This window comes from Dendrobates tinctorius, unplaced genomic scaffold (genome assembly GCF_039654945.1).
Source record: "Dendrobates tinctorius isolate UK_male_01 unplaced genomic scaffold, ASM3965494v1 ptg000013l, whole genome shotgun sequence".
In the NCBI taxonomy this organism is placed as follows: Eukaryota; Metazoa; Chordata; class Amphibia; order Anura; family Dendrobatidae; genus Dendrobates; species Dendrobates tinctorius.
Window position 1 is genome coordinate 187,613 of NW_027361681.1, and position 16,762 is coordinate 204,374.

At 39.4% G+C, this 16,762-nt stretch overlaps 2 protein-coding genes across 13 annotated transcripts in view; one reads left to right on the forward strand and one right to left on the reverse strand.

The window, feature by feature from the left end:
* GRIN1 (glutamate ionotropic receptor NMDA type subunit 1) overlaps positions 1-13,149 on the forward strand; it is a 134,827-nt gene extending 121,678 nt beyond the window's left edge. For 9 of the 12 annotated variants that reach the window (XM_073558096.1, XM_073558071.1, XM_073558064.1 and 6 more), the window contains one exon: positions 3,676-13,149. Coding sequence is in view for 9 of the 12 variants with exons in the window: in XM_073558064.1 (XP_073414165.1) it covers positions 3,676-3,744 (69 nt within the window). In the remaining 3 variants the exon portion in view is untranslated. Of the gene's footprint in view, positions 1-3,574 lie in introns of all 12 variants that reach the window. The other 3 variants (XM_073558069.1, XM_073558077.1, XM_073558115.1) reach the window with 3 other exon arrangements.
* On the reverse strand, positions 13,150-16,253 carry LRRC26 (leucine rich repeat containing 26). Its single transcript, XM_073558125.1, is given in 3 exon segments — positions 13,150-14,090; positions 14,093-14,338; positions 15,344-16,253. Coding segments are annotated over 3 exon segments (915 nt in total). The 5' UTR covers positions 15,957-16,253; the 3' UTR covers positions 13,150-14,034.
* Between the last annotated feature and the right edge of the window lie 509 nt (positions 16,254-16,762).

The following is a 16,762-nucleotide window of genomic DNA, read 5'->3' on the forward strand; positions in this document are numbered from 1 at the left end:
ATTATAGTAATGTTCTTAGACATAGGAGCAGTATTATAGTAGTTGTGTTCTTTGACACAGAGGCAGTACTATAGTAGTTATAATCTTGTGTATGGGGCAGAAATTGAGGTAGTTATATTTTTGTGCATAGGGGCAGTATTATAGTGGTCATAGTCTTTACATTGGGGCAGTAGTATAGTAGTTATATTCTTGTAAAGGGGGGTAGTATTATATTAGTTATTTTCTTTTAAATGGTGCAGTATATTAGTAGTAATAGTCTTGTACATAGGGAGCAGAATTATAGTAGTTATATTCTTGCACATGGGGCAGTATTGTAGTAGTTATATTCTTGTACATAGGAGGCAGTATTAGGCTGGAGTCACACACGACGTATAAAAATACGCTCCGTTTTTCATGGACCAGAATCGCACAAATGTTTCACGAACAGTAATCCATATGTCATCCGATTGTAATGTGAGGATGCAATTTTCTCGCATCTAAGCATCCGTGTGACATCCGTATGGCATCTGTATGACGAGATTTTCTTTATGGCTTGCAAAATGGACATATAATGGAACCCAATGACAGGTTAAAACACAAACAAAAGAATAGATATATACACATAGAATACATATATATATACAGTATATATATATATACATGTCATTGAGACACACACACACATATATATATTTATATTTATAGTTCATAGAGTTCTACGTAGCATAATAGCCTCTAACTGAATTGCCGGCTTCCGTAAAATCATTACAGAACCCAACATAAAATGACACATGGTTTACATACAGTAAACCATTTCATTTCATTTAGTTTTATATATGTCTTTGACTAATAATTAGATTAGCGTATGTGTGTAAAATTTGGGACATGTAGGTGTTAAATTAACGGGTAAATTCATTGACAAATATTGTGTGGGTTCCCGCTGTATTTTCTCCGCCACAGAGGGAAAGCCAGTGACTGGTGGCAGATATTAATTGCCTAGGAAGGGACCATAGTTATTGGTACCCCTTGGCTACAAACATCTGCTCCTAGCCACCCCAGAGAAAGCGCATCTATAAGATGCGCCTTTTCTGGCGCTTAGCCATTGCCTTTAGCGGTGGCTCATGGGTTAATAAGGGGTTAATGTCACCTTGCTATTGCAAGGTGACATTAAGCCAGGTTAATAATGGAGAGGTGTCAATAAGACACCTTTCCATTATTAATCCTATAGTAGTATAGGGTTAAGAAAAGAAACACACACATTAATTAAAAATTATTTTAATCAGATAATTACACAAAGTTTTTGACCAAATTTATTATGTTGCCAATCCAACAGAATCCCTTGTTCTCCAGTAAAGAAAAATAAAATAAAAAACCAATAATATCCATACCTCTCCGCCGTTCAGTCAGGTCCCCGCTACAATCCATCACAAGGGATTAACTAGTTTACAACAGGGATGCTAACGGCCCGGCTGTAAACAACTGCAGAATGAATGAAATCATGTCTGCGCAATCGCCTCAGCTAACCGGAAATGAACTGACTAGCGTGGGAAAGTTTCTGAACTTTTTACCACGCTCCTGAGTTCACCTCAGGTCAGCCAGGGACTCCGCACAGCCTCACTGACTACCGCTGACATCACTGAGGCTGCGCGGAGTCCCCGGATGACCTGAGCTGAACTTGACAGCGTGGGAAAATTTTCTGAAACTTTCCCACGCTAATCAGTTCATCTCCGGTCAGGCGGGGAGGCTGCGCAGACATGATTTAATTCATTCTGCAAAGGTTTGCAGCCGGGCCGATAGCATTAGCACTGGTCCCTGTTGTAAACTAGTTAACCCATTGTGATTTTCAGCGGGGGACCTGACTGAACGGTGGAAAGTTATGGATATTGTTGTTTTTTTATTTTTTTTTTACAGGAGAACAAGGGATTCAGTTGGATTGGCAGCATAATAAATTTGGTCAAAAACTTTGTGTAATTATTTCATTAAAACAATTTTTAATTAATGTGTGTGTGTGTGTCTTTTTTAACCCTTTGCTATTATAAGATTAATAATGGATAGGTGTTTTATTGACACCTCTACATTGTTAACCCGGCTAAATGTCACCTTTCAATAGCAAGGTGACATTAACCCCTTATTATCCCATGAGCCACCTGTAAAGGCAATGGGAATAGAGTGGCTAAGTGCTGGAATTGGCGCATCTTATGGCTGTGCCTTTTCTTGGGTGGCTGGGGGCAGATATATTTAGCCAGGGTTTGGCAATAACCATGGTCCCTTCCCAGGCTATTATTATCTATCCTCAGTCACTGGCTTTCCCTCTGTGGCAGAGAAAATTGCACGGGAGCCCACACAATTTTTTCCCGCGATTATAGCCTTAAATTTAACCCCTAGAGTTCCAAATTTTTCCTAACACAAACTAATAAATTTATTAAACACTGACATATATAGATCATTTTGATATAACATGGTTTACTATATGTAAACCATGTGTCATATCATGTCAGGTTCTGTAATGATTTTCCAATAGCCAGCAATTGATTTAGGCGCTATTATGCTATGTAGAACTCTATGAACTATAAATATATATATGTGTCTCAATGACCTGTGTATATATATATATATATATATATATACCGTATATACAGTATATGTATTCTATGTGTATATATATCCATTCTTTCTATTCTTTATTAAACATTTCAGTGTGACTTTACAGTATAGCGCACTGAATTGCCAGCCATTGTAAAGGACACCGGCGCGTATTTCTCGCAAGTCACACGTATGCTTCATGTGCAATCCATTTTTTTCCACACCCATAGAGTTGCATTGGCGAGTCTCGGGCGTAATGCGGTGCAAATCGCAGCATGCTGCAATTTCCTCTGCACATATAATACATGCGAGAAAAAAATCGGATGATGTGAGCTGCCCCATAGATTAACATTGGGACGAGTGCGATGCGATTTTTTTCTTGCATAGCACTCGTCCATATTTCTCGCTAGTGTGACTCCGGCCTTATAGTAGTTATAGTATTCTATATGTGGCAGTATTATAGAAGTTATATTCTTTTACATAGGGGGCCGTATTATAGTAGTTATATTCTTGAACATTTGGGGCAGTATTATAGTAGTTTATTTTTGTATATAGGAGCAGTATTATAGCAGTTATATTCTTGTACATAGGGGGCAGTATTATAGTAGTTATATTTATGTACATTGTGGGCAGTATTAGCGTAGTTATATTCTTGTACATAGGGGCAGTATTATAGTAGTTATATTCTTGTACATAGGAGCAGTATTTTAGTAGTTGTATTCTTGTACTTAAGAGGCAGGATTACAATAGCCATATTCACACTGTACACATTTTACAGCAGCATTATGTTATTAGCAGTAGGGATTTCAAACACTTTCTCTTTTTTATAGGACTACTTTTTGCACTTCCCATACATTAATACATTTACATCTTCCAGTTGTAATACATATCAAATAGATGACAGTGACTTCCAATGTGTGTCCTGTATATTGTTATTAGTGTAACAAATGTTCTAAGCAGCCAGTAAACCATCAGAGTATATAACTGGCCCACCGTATTGTCATTTTTACAGACATAAAACTCTGCAGAATGAAACAGAAGCTACATCGGCAGAGTCCAGGCTTGGCCCCAGTTGATCCTCACCTTTCCTCTCTGTATATTTGTATTTTACAGCAGTACCATCCAACTGACATCACGGGTCAGCTAAATCTGTCCGATCCCTCTGTTAGCACTGTGGTGTAGTACAAAGAAGAGAGACAGTGACTGTTCTGGCTTGTGGATGGTATATAATGGACCTAAGAGCAACGCAATTCACATTTGCATAACTGGTAAGAAAGAGGTCACAACAGGACTCTGGGACTGCATGTTTTCCACATATACCCCCCTACCCCTTTGCTCACTACACCTGGCTCGATGGTTGGATTTAACACTTCAAACCTTTACTGGAGAGAAATGAACTGATGGGGGTTTTTTTTCGTCTACTAAATTTGCCCTTCTCTCCACCATTTTTCCTATTTTTTTATCTGTAAATCAAGCATTTAAATGGACGAACAGAATAATATTTGAATATTTTTAATTATTTATTTTTATTTCATTTTTGTATATATTTTTTGCTGCTGTATCTGTGTTATTATCGTAACGCAAATCATCATCACCTCTTTTTTTCCATCAGCAAAAAATGTCTTTAATACGCATGGAATATATATTTCCGCACATGTATTATACAAAATGTGAAAATCTGCTCTCTATAGTCTCTTAGGTTTTCCTTTTCCAATAAAAGAAGCATTCCTCCTCCTATCAAAACTTTTATCCTCCTAATGTATTGCAGTCATCAAAGTATATGGCACTGTGTACTTACAATTGCTCATTTTGCCTTTCCACCCAGCTAATTCTTCTCTTTTCCATTAGGTCTATGATATCACGTGATTAATAACTGCCAAGCTGAGTCCTTCTAAGCTCTATGTAGACGCAGGAGGTAAATTTTCACTGTATGACTCGCACGTCACAGCAAAAGTCCCTGGCATGGGGAGGAACGGAACAGTTGGGTCAGGAGTTGAAAAGGGGAACAATTTCTACAGCGACAGGAGATTTCCTGTTTTGACATAGAGCAGAGAAAAGAGAAGAACTAGCTAGGTAGAAAGACAAAATGAGCAATTGTAAGTACATAGTTCTATATAATATGATGATTGCAACATATTAAGAGGATAAATATTTTGATGGGAGTGCTTCGTTAAAAGGGTTTTCCCCAACTCAGCAAGTTATCACCTATCTGGAGGCTTTGTGCTGTAGTCCCAGACGCAATGAAAGAGAGGAGCAGTTTGGAGCTCCGTTTTTGGAATTGGCGGGATCAGCTTAGCTGTGGATAGGTGATAACTTCCCGAGTTTGGACAACCTCTTTACCGGTTGAGAAAAATATAAAAATAAGAGTATTTTTGTTGTTTTTACAGGGAGCAATGCACCTCTTGTCCATAGTTTGGGTGCCATATTGCAGCTCATTTCTTTCTATGTAATTACCATAGTCCTGAGCTGTAATACCAGACACCACCCATGGACATAGTGCTGCAGTCTCTGGAAAAGAAGCAAAGCGTTGTTTGTTAGTTTTTTAATCCTCCATAATTGCTTTAAGAATTTAACTTGTATTCTTGAGTAAATACAGTTGTGGCCAAAAGTATTGACACCCTTGCAATTCTGTCAGATAATACTCAGTTTCTTCCTGAAAATGAGAAGGGAATGAAGCAAAAAGCAAAACATTGATCATTTCACACAAAACTCCAAAAATGGTCCAGACAAAAGTATTGGCACCCTCAGCCTAAGACTTGGTTGCACAACTTTTAGTCAAAATAACTGCGACCAATCGCTTCAGGTTACCATCAATGAGTTTCTTACAATGCTCTGCTGGAATTTTAGACCATTCTTCTTTGGCAAACTGCTCCAGGTCCCTGATATTTGAAGGGTGCCTTCTCCAAACTGCCATTTTTAGATCTCTCCACAGGTGTTCTATTGGATTCAGGTCTGGACTCATTGCTGGCCACCTTAGATGTCTCCAGTGCTTTCTCTCAAACCATTTTCTAGTGCTTTTTGAAGTGTGTTTTGGGTCATTGTCCTGCTGGAAGACCCATGACCTCTGAGGGAGACCCAGCTTTGTCACACTGGGCCCTACATTATGCTGCAAAATTTGTTGGTAGTCTTCAGACTTCATAATGCCATGCACACGGTCAAGCAGTCCAGTGCCAGAGGTAGCAAAGCAACCCCAAAACATCAGGGAACCTCCGCCATGTTTGACTGTAGGGACCGTGTTTTTTTCTTTGAATGCCTCTTTTTTTCTCCTGTAAACTCTATGTTGATGCCTTTTCCCAAAAAGCTCTACTTTTGTCTCATCTGACCAGAGAACATTCTTCCAAAACATTTTAGGCTTTTTCAGGTAAGTTTTGGCAAACTCCAGCCTGGCTTTTTTATGTCTCGGGGGTAAGAAGTGGGGTCTTCCTGGGTCTCCTACCATACAGTCCCTTTTCATTCAGATGCCGACGGATAGTATGGGTTGACACTATTGTACCCTCGGACTGCAGGGCAGCTTGAACTTGTTTGGATGTTAGTCGAGGTTCTTTATCCAACATCCACACAATCTTGCATTTAAATCTCTTGTCAATTTTTCTTTTCCGTCCACATCTAGGGAGGTTAGCCACAGTGCCATGGGCTTTAAACTTCTTGATGACACTGTGCACGGTAGACACAGGAACATTCAGGCCTTTGGAGATAGACTTGTAGCCTTGAGATTGCTCATGCTTCCTCACAATTTGGTTTCTCAAGTCCTCAGACAGTTCTTTGGTCTTCTTTCTTTTCTCCATGCTCAATGTGGTACACATAAGGACATAGGACAGAGGTTGAGTCAACTTTAATCCATATCAACTGGCTACAAGTGTGATTTAGTTATTGCCAACACCTGTTAGGTGCCACAGGTAAGTTACAGGTGCTGTTAATTACACAAATTAGAGAAGCATCACATGATTTTTCGAACAGTGCCAATACTTTTGTCCACCCTCTTTTTTATGTTTGGTGTGGAATTATATCCAATTTGGCTTTAGGACAATTCTTTTTGTGTTTTTTCATTTAAGACAAATTAAATGAAGATAATATTAACAAAGAATTTGTGTTTGCAATAATTTTCAGGAAGAAACTGAGTATTATCTGACAAAATTGCAGGGGTGTCAATACTTTTGGCCACAACTGTACATCTAGATTTGACAACCATTTGTAAAAAGATGGTCAGTCAGATCAGGACTCTCATTTCTGTATGTTGGGTAAAAAATGACGGCTGGGAACTGATTGATTTCACATCCATGTTTCATGTGAATGTAATAAAGGGCCATCGCAAGATTTTTTTTCCCAATTTTCGCCATGTATATGGGTCGCTCTCACACCCAGGGCAGCGGGGTACCCGATACCAGGCCGGTGTCAGGGGGATGTGTCACAGCAGCAGTGACCCGGTCCGTGGCCCTGGGCGCCCAATATTAATGGCGGTGATGTTAATTGTGTAATAGTTTATTTAGATGGGTCATGACGCCACCCATGGTTGGTGTTTGGCAAGTAAGATGTTGAGCCAACGCTGCATGCAGATCCACTGGGACTGATGGTGTGGTGCAGCAAAGATGGTGTAGCTCCCCACAGGTGGAGCTGTAGTCCCAGGGCAGTGTGGGTGAAATGGATGAGGAGAGGTGCAGAATGGTATAGATGCTGGTACCCAGATGTAGCGGTGCTGAAGGTGTTAGCGGCGAATGAATGGAGGACACCAGGGCTTGCAGTTTCAAAGCTTTACTCACAGTTCGTGGTACCCACTGGTGCCTGCCTCCGTGCCGTGTCCTCCGGGGTAGAGACTCAATCAACCTCCTGGGCAAGTCAGGGTTCTCTTCTCCAACACTCCGCCAACATGTACCTTTCTTGAACGACTCCTCTATTGCGCCTTTAGTGTGAAGAGCTCCAATACCGTGGTACTCTGAAGTTCCTCCTGTTAGATGTTCCTAACAACTCTAGTTGTATGACAGACAGCTGTAGCCTCTATCGGGGACTCCCTTCTCAGAAGTCCTGACTCTCTATCCAGTTGCTGTTGTGTCCCAAGTCTTTGATGGGAGCAGTGCATTTACAGCCAACTACTCCACCGGTGTCTGCTGCAGAACCATAAGTGTCCATACAACCTCGGGGACCGGGCCCCGGCCTTGCTCTGAGAATCTATAGGCAGGGTTCCTCTTCCAACCCACAACTCCTCTCTGTTCTACTCCTTCGTTCCACGCTGTTCCTTCTCTCTCTTATGGAAGCTTAGGTTGCAGTTCTACGTCTTTCTCCTTCTGTTCCTTTTCTGTGCCAGCTGGCTCAGATCACTGAGGCAGCTGCAGCACTCTTTCTAAACTGAACTCAAACTGAACTCAAAACTAACTTCAGAACTGAACTCCGCTTTCTCTGGGACTTACCCCAGACTGACTTCCTGTCAGACTGACCTACAATTCCAAACTTTCCCTCTCTTTTATACTAACTCCACCCACCTCCCAGCACATCTCGTGTTACGAAGCAGGGTTCCACGAAAGGTGCTCTGCTACCCCCAGCCTGAAGCTGCTAGGTGGACCTACTGAACTATCCTGTGTGTGGGATGCAGATGTTGGAGTGTGGAAAGGAGTTCCCAACTTACCTAGGCGGTGGGGCACTACACCTTAGGAGAAGTTGCAGTACCTCTGTGGCGACTGAGCCTCAGGGGCGCCACATATATATGTATGATGGAAGCAAAAATTTTTCACAGGCATCCTAACTGGCCATTACTTGGGGTTATCACATGTAATCTCTATGGGAGGCCATTTTTTGATTTAGGTATGTCTCCATGAAGTGTTATATCTGGCTATAAAAATCATGGATCATCTGTAATCTGTAACTGTGAGACAAAAAAGTGACATTAGTTGACAATATTATGCCGCCATTTACAGTTATTACTATTATATTTATTTTTATGACAGTAGTTGAATATAATTGTCTGACCTCCTCTAATATCAAGAGGAGATATGCAAGATAAGTGCAGCTGTGATGTCATCTTTGCATAGGTCTGTAGACTTCACCCTGCAGCTCTCCAGCTGCTACCAAAATAACCAACTGTCCTGATTCAGAATGGGCAAATTCGGCTCGCCCTACATTGGAAAGGGGTAGGGCTTACGTAATCCTTCCCCAAAAGTGGATTTTCCTGGCAGGTTCGAGGGAGTTCCTGGTGGAACTGGAGGTGGGATTTAAGCAGCACTGCAACTACTAACAGCCTGGAAAGTCCACAGCCATCTGGACATGCAAGCAGTTGTAGTTTCACAGCAGCTAGAGAGTTAAAAGTTATAGACAACAGGAATGCACAAATAAGGGGGAATTTATTAGGCTATGTTCATACATTGCATTTTTGCTGCATTTTTTCCTAAGGCAAAACCTGCTCTGTTGGCAGTAAGAAACTTACCTCAAAAAAGTAGGTTTTGCTTAGTTTTTGTTTGCTGCTTTTTTTGTTGCATTTTTACTTTTTTGTCAGGGCACATTTGTCTCTTGTGCATGCTCATAAAGTTTTGTGCGTAAAAAAAACGCAGCAATTAAAAACGCAGCAAAACTTGATACCTGCGTTTTTGCAGCGTTTTTTGGCACCACCCATTGCTTTCATTGGGTGAAAAACGCTGAAAAAATTGACATACTGCATTTGGCATAAACCACAGTATTGCACAAAATATTGAGGGGAAAAAAAAACAAGCTGTGTCCACGAGATTTGTGAAGTCTCATAGACTTTGCTGCTACTGTAAAACAAAGCTGAAAATTTGCATAAAAATGCTGAAAAAACACAACGTGTGAACATAGCCTAAAAATATTTTTTTAATAGTTTTTGGTAAGCTACCGTAGTCACTTTTTTTTTGTTTTTATAAAGGGAGAGGAACGGTGCAAAAAATATCATTTGTGACAAAGTTTTTGATGCCAGTAAATGATATATTTGTTCTAAAGGATATGTCAACCAACTTACTGAAAAAAAACCCTATTAAAATGTAACTTTTATTAAGTACCTTTAAAAAACCTTAATCCTGATTTTTGATACAAATATCCTGTTCCATGGGCTAACTGGGCTTGCAGCATTACTAGAAAATAGATGATAACTTGCAGATGAAACTGATCTACCCAGTCAAAAAGCCAGTTAAATGTATCTGGCCAGATATAACAAACTGCAACAGGAAAAAAATCCTGCAAGAACAGCCCATAAGAGCCTCAAAAAAAAAAAGGGGAGGGACAAAAACAATATGTACAAAATTGATATGTAGTGCTGCACACTAATTACAATTACACTCAGCTAATGTGTGGAAAAGAGTGATCTGGCCCTATAGATAGCTTGAACTAACTGAACACCTACCTAGGTGTGGAGATTGGCACCCTAAGAAATACGAGAATGGTACCCCCGCTCGTACATCGGTTGTCCCTATTCTCCTATATCTCCCCCTTAAGACGCAAGATCAGAAAAAGAGAGCCAGGTGGCCTGTATCCACTTGTTTATGAGATCTTCATGGATGCAATAGAGTATTTTATACAATCAGCATAGGTGTTCAGAAAGAGTAAAGGGTGCCAGTAAATGATATATTTGTTCTAAAGGATATGTCACCAATATGGTCCATAAGGTTATTTGGGAAACAAATACAAAATAAACCACAAGGAGAAGTGATTTTCCTGAAGTCTACTCCAAATGACCTTTAAAGCCCACTATTATGCTTTTAAGGTACTCCTGGTATTTTGACACAGCCCAACTCTGAATTATATAATTTACTTGTCAACTAATATAATATTACCATATCCCATCAATTCCTCAGTTGACAGGTCAGTCTGCACCTTGTCATTTCCGCTTCATCATGACAGGCGCAGACAGCACATATAATAGGCTCTGAATGGTTTTGTTGTAGTGTCCGTCATCTTGGTGGAAAGAATAGTGCTGCATGCTGCTCAATTCTTACCACTGTGTTGGAGCATCAGACGTAGATAGAAATCCACTATAGTCCAGAATTATAGGTTGTGCAGAATTTAAAAAAATGTTGCTTCCCAAATTTACATATAGCAACCAATGGACCTCATGTATCAAAAAGAGAGATGTGAACCAATAAGAATGCAGTTTTAGGTATTTTTTTATTGCTTTTGGAAAAAGACAGATTTATAGCTTGCTTTAAGCAACATCTTGGCCAGTTTTGATACACAAGGACATGTATTTTCAGGTGGTTATTGAGACCATTTTAAGTCTTTGAGTCCAGCCAACAATTCAATATGAAAATGATATCATTCACATCTAATATTTATATTCACCTCTAACACCTGGGAATGCATAGGACTCATGGCGTTGTAACTATAGTATGACAATTGTTGGAACAGCCCAACTTTACAAAATCTGTTTGGGAAAATGAAAAATTCTTATAGTCCTCCACCTAATGGTCCAATGCTAGCAAAAATGTTTGATCGTGTAATTCATTATTTTGCCTTCCTTACCATAACAATCTGGTTTTGGAGGCATTTGGGTTGTTAGAAGTGATTTTTTCATAACATTACGGTCATTTGACATTATTATATCTATATAATGTATGAAGTCATCACCAAATTATTATTTTGTGTTTATTTTAAGGTTTTCTTATAGCTAATCTTGCTGATAATGTACTCACCCACGCGATGATTTCATATGTTAATGACGTATTTTCGTTCTCTGAAGCAGAAATTTACTTGCTCATTTCATACCGATTGAGTGGTTTTTAGTTGACGGTGGCTATCTGCTACTGTATACCATTTGTGCATCCACTTATATATTTTATTAATACATTTATTAAATTCTCCTTATATAAAATTGTGACAAAAATCCCATACTCCCTTCGTAAAGGCCGATTTCACACATTCGAAATTCACAATCTGAGTACTGTCCGGACGATCTGTGGTCTCTTGCCCAGAACTCAAATGTCTCATGGGGATTTATGAGGTAGTTGAGTGCAGGTCAAGAGACATGAGAATGTCAGACAAGTGCAATCGGCCTCAGTGTAGGTTCCCATGGGGCATTTCCTTGAAATATGGTGCAGTAAAGCAGCATGTAACACCCTTTGTAATGCAAATAGCATCCGCAGGATAAATTGAAATGCTACGGATACATTTTTTGCAGAAAAAATAACTAATACCAGCAAGATTTTTGTCAGGGAAACTTAGATGGAAAATCTGCTGCATTTATGTTACGTGGCAACCTACCCTAAAGGTTAGTTTTACTCCAAATTACAGTAGAACAACTCAGTTGCCGCTCATTCAAAAGCTCTTCTCTTCATGACCAATCCATTCTCTATTGTTAATATGATCATGCGGTCCATACAGAGCGTGCGTTTTGTGAGCAGCACATCCTGTTTATATAGGGCAATGTGCTGCTGACAATGATGCTCTTTTAGAAGATGCAATTGGTCTCTGAAAGAGAGCGCTACCGTCTGATCAATGACATGTTTACATGAGCCAATAATCAGAAACAATTTAAAAAAGGGTTTTAAATCGATAGGAGATTTAGACCTCTGGACTTATATAAATGCCCAGCCTCTCTAGGCAATTGATTTACAAAAAAAAATAACTGGTGTCTGCACCATGACCAAGGGGATTTCTACTTTAGACAATCTTTTAATTTCCTGAAAGTAATTAAATCTACTCATTTGTTATGCTTTTGAGACCTTTAGCGATTGTGATCTGCAAGAAAACTGGCAGAAAGTGTACCATTTTATTACAGGTGAAATAAATGATTACATGTTAATGAAATGAATAGTCCCTTTATTGAATGGTCCTTCAAAGCTAGAGACCCTCTAATATATATATTTTTGCCTACTTTGAATGGGTTTTCTAAATCAGACATCCCCTTTATTTCCTGATATGTTATATATTGGCATCATCAGGTTTTATCATTATCTTTTTCCTTTTTTTCTTCCTTTCTGTTCTATGAATTGGTAATTCTGTAATATTTTATTATTATGGATGTGTTCCTTATGATTTGCTGATTTATTGCATATTTACTTACACTATATTGTATGTGTGGCCATCATATACCTCATTTCTTCATTATAATTAACTACAGTTTAGATTGGTCATTGTGATACATGGTAAAAAAGTAATATAAAAATTGACTGGGAAATGACATATGATGATACTTTGGACTACATACAATGTACCCTTGTGCATGCACGGTATCGATGTCTATGTGTAATTACACTCTACAGAACTTTTAGGGCATGTAAGTCTGTATGACTGGTTATTTTCCCTAAAGTAATAAGATTTACAGTAAACCAGGCTTACTCTACCTCTGACTTGTCAGTTGTGGTAGAACTACATGTCCCTGCCATGATGTGACTTGTAGTTCCACAGCTACTGGCGATCACAGGTGCTAAGCCATCATTCCAGGCTCTAGTATGAGGGGTGATATCAGATGTATGTTTATATATATAAATTTCCTATCTAACTATATATTGCTATAATTTGTTTTTACAGATTTGTATTTCGGAATATATTCTTGAGTGCTCAGTCATTAGGTTCTCTGGGTAACCATTTCTGTATATGCCACTCAATGTGAAAATTATTTAAAGAAGTTTTATAAATAAAAGTTCTTGAAAAATATCAGTTTTCATGTATTTAATTCCTATTACTTTTTTTTTTACATCCGGAATATAGGAAATCCCAGATATAGAAGTCTTCTTCCATCGCCATTTTCCTCTTGGAAGTCCTTCTGTGTTTTTAGCTGAGATAGTTTGGATTGGTTTTGGCTGAAGGTTGGGGTATAATTTTCTTGGTCACAATTACAGACACATAGAACCAGTTTTGGATTGTGGTGCCATGGTCCCAACAGAGTCCCTCTATGCGGGATATGTGTTTGTCCACTCATAAATACAGCTCAGCTCCATTTATAGAGACTCCAGTCCACACCATTCATATAACCCCCCAAAAAGCTATTCAGATCCCACACATTAATTCAGCATCAGATCAGGCCAACCTAAGTGTGACTGCACAGTGCAAGCTTTATAGACCAGGGTTGCACCTGATGATGCAGTATCATCCTGGCCTGGCTGCACGGTTTCTGCAGCACCCCCTTCTTGTTGATTTCATCTTTGCTCAAAATACCTGTCAACTCTTCCATAGGTATGAAATGTCTTTTCTTTTTATGGGCATCTGCACTGGGAAAGTTGGAAATTATGTTCTAAAGTCAACTATAAATGAGGTTCTTCTGCTGGACCTGTTGGGTCTGGAGTGTGGATCACTGGACTTTCTGGTGCTCTGCTTGACCAATCTAACACCCCATTTCCAAAATTGTATTGGAGACACAATGGATGTCTACTAAGTAATACATAGAATATATTTTTGGATTGTAATATTTGATAGATGGGGTCATAGAAGAGGAGATTATGATGTTTAAAATAAAGTTATATATTGCATTATTTTGTAACTGAAGGGTTCTATAACATTTTCATCAAGCAAATCCATGGGCAGGTTAGGTCACCACTTTCTCTATATATGGCATACTGGTATGTGCTGGCCTTTGGTTACACTGTCCCGCTTCCTGTCTTCCTCCTATACACATGTGGTTTTCGTCGGGTTTTTAGCAACAACCGTTCGTAAGAAACAATAAGTGACCCAGTTGCCAGGCAGAGGATGATGCTGCTCAGGAAAAGCGCCATGCCGATTAGCAGGAAATATAGGTATTCATACAGCGTGAAAAAGTGCTGGCAGTGGTCAAAAGAATCCCTCTCAATTTCCAGGATTGGATACTGGTCCAGATATTTTGGGACGCCACATAAAGTTCGTTCTTTCTCTGAAAGACAAATAAAAACCCTAAAATAAAAATTATATATATAATGCAGAGGCTTACCTGATAAAACCATGATCTTTCAACCCTTAATCCCCACAGCAATTTAAAGCTTCTTCTGGTTCACATTTTAGTCCAATATGTCTGGGAACTCTCCTAATTTTTCAGCACTATAACTTGCCATCCAATAGGTGATTTTTCTTCATTCATATTCTTCCAGCACTATGAGTTCAAAAACTTCCTTTCCTTCAATTCTCAGTCTCAATTGAGCCTGGAACAGTCAAATGATTTACTTGCCCTAATCTAAAAGTTGCCTTTCTGTTATGCATGTATGTAAACGACTCTCAAAGATCCCCACAAAGACCCTCTACTACTTTTTGTAGAGACAAATACCCATGCCACATTTCCTGTACAAAGATTATCCCCCTCTTCTTATAGCAACAAAGATCCGCCGCCACTTCCTGTAGAGACAAAAGGCCTGCCTACATTTCCTGTAAATAGACAAAAACCCACCCCACATTTCCTGTAGAGAGAGAAACTCACTCCCCACTCCCTGTAGAGAAAAAAAATATGCCCCTACTTTTTGTAATCTGTCTTGGTGACGACTACTAAAGATAGACCACATTTGACAACAAGCAATTTACAGTATCCCATTGTAGTAATTATTGTAGGTCGGATGCCTCTCCAATCTAGAACTTATCACCTAAATACACATTTAATAAGTGGTGCTGCTTAATAGTTTTAGCCAAATGATCATCTTTTATGGCTGTGAACATAAACTCATCTCGATCACAACATTTAGTAGGTGCTCTAGTTGGGGTTTGCTAAATACTAAGAATAGTCTTAGCTAGAGAATAGTACATTACATCTTTGTGAACTGGATCAAGTCTCCCAAATAATCTAAAGTGTTCCAATTATTGAACAAGAAGCCATCCTTAAAAAGACAATCTCAATAACATTGCTTCAATATACCTGATCCTGCAGCACAAATTATCCTAAGAAGACTCTTACCATAAATTTTCTCAGCATTTTCTGTCATCCAAGACAACAGATACTGAATCTGACAGGTGCATACCCAGGGGTTTCCATCCAATCTTAGATGTGTTAAGGCTGGTAGATTATATAAAATGTCCACCCTTAGGCCAGTCAAGGCATTGTTGTGTATATAAAGCGTGGAAAGATTTCCGAGGGTCTCCAGGATGTTCCCGTACAGCCAAGAGATCCGGTTGTTCCCCAAGTTTAAGGTTTTTAGATTTGATAATGGCTTGAAGACCTCTGGTTTTAGGGTGGTCAACTGGTTGCTGCTGAGATCCAAGTAGCTAAGGTTCTGAAGGTTCTTGAAGGCTTGAGAATCAATAGAGGATATTAGGTTATTTTGTAACTCCAGGCGATTAAGGTGTGGATAATTATGAAATGATAATGTCTTCAGGGCAATGAGTTTATTATAGGCAAGGAGAATGGTATGAATGTCCTCATTCAAATCCTCTGGGATGAAATAGAGACCTCTTCCATAGCAGTCTACCACTCCTGGAGAACAGCTGCAGATATCTGGACATCTGGAGGTCAGTAGGCTGCTTAAACCCATTAGAGTCATTAGGATGATGATATTCAAGAATCCTCTCATATCAGCAATCAATCTTCTGACAATCAGGGCAACATTGGTCAATCTTCAAAAAAACATATGTGATCCCCAAAACTCTGTGCAAAACAATGATCTTCATTTCATGGATGCATTCTGTTCTGCCCAGGTTTCCTAAAAATCGTCCTACAAGTTTAAAACCGAAAACTTCCTCCAAACTTGTACTAATTTCTTAAGTAAATGACGGGTCACATGAGCTGTACAAATATTAACTGGGATTAATGTAAGGTTAGGTGGCAGCCAAGTTCTCGCCCATTGTTCTCCTATTGAAAGGGATAATTAACTCCACCCAACAGGATAGAGAAAAAAAAATTCTTACCCAGAAAGGGCAGAACATTGGAGATTAGTGAGGTGGACGGGCGAATTGGCAGAACTTTTATTGCTTAAATTACTATACATACCTTCGATTCAGACCATGCCTTATTTAGAGGTGAGCGGGAGGGATCACAAGCAGAAGACCCCTCTCTATGACATTCACATAGTAAGGAGATATTTCTCCTGACTTTCCCCCATACAGATGCTCACTTATCTGTGACGAGCATGCATGTGTTCTCCATGGGGAGAGGTGAATAAAGCACTGGACACCTCTGCCAGTGGTTTATCACTAATGAAAACAAAGACTTTCACTCGTTTCACCATGATCCGCTGGTAGGAAGTCTGGCACCCCTATTGTATGTATTCTCCTCCCCCCGTGATGGGCGACTAAATGATGATGCCATGGAGTTCAGCCAGGTTTCATCAGCGTAATTTTTCAGTACTAGCTTTGATGCCATCAATTTATAACATAGTGA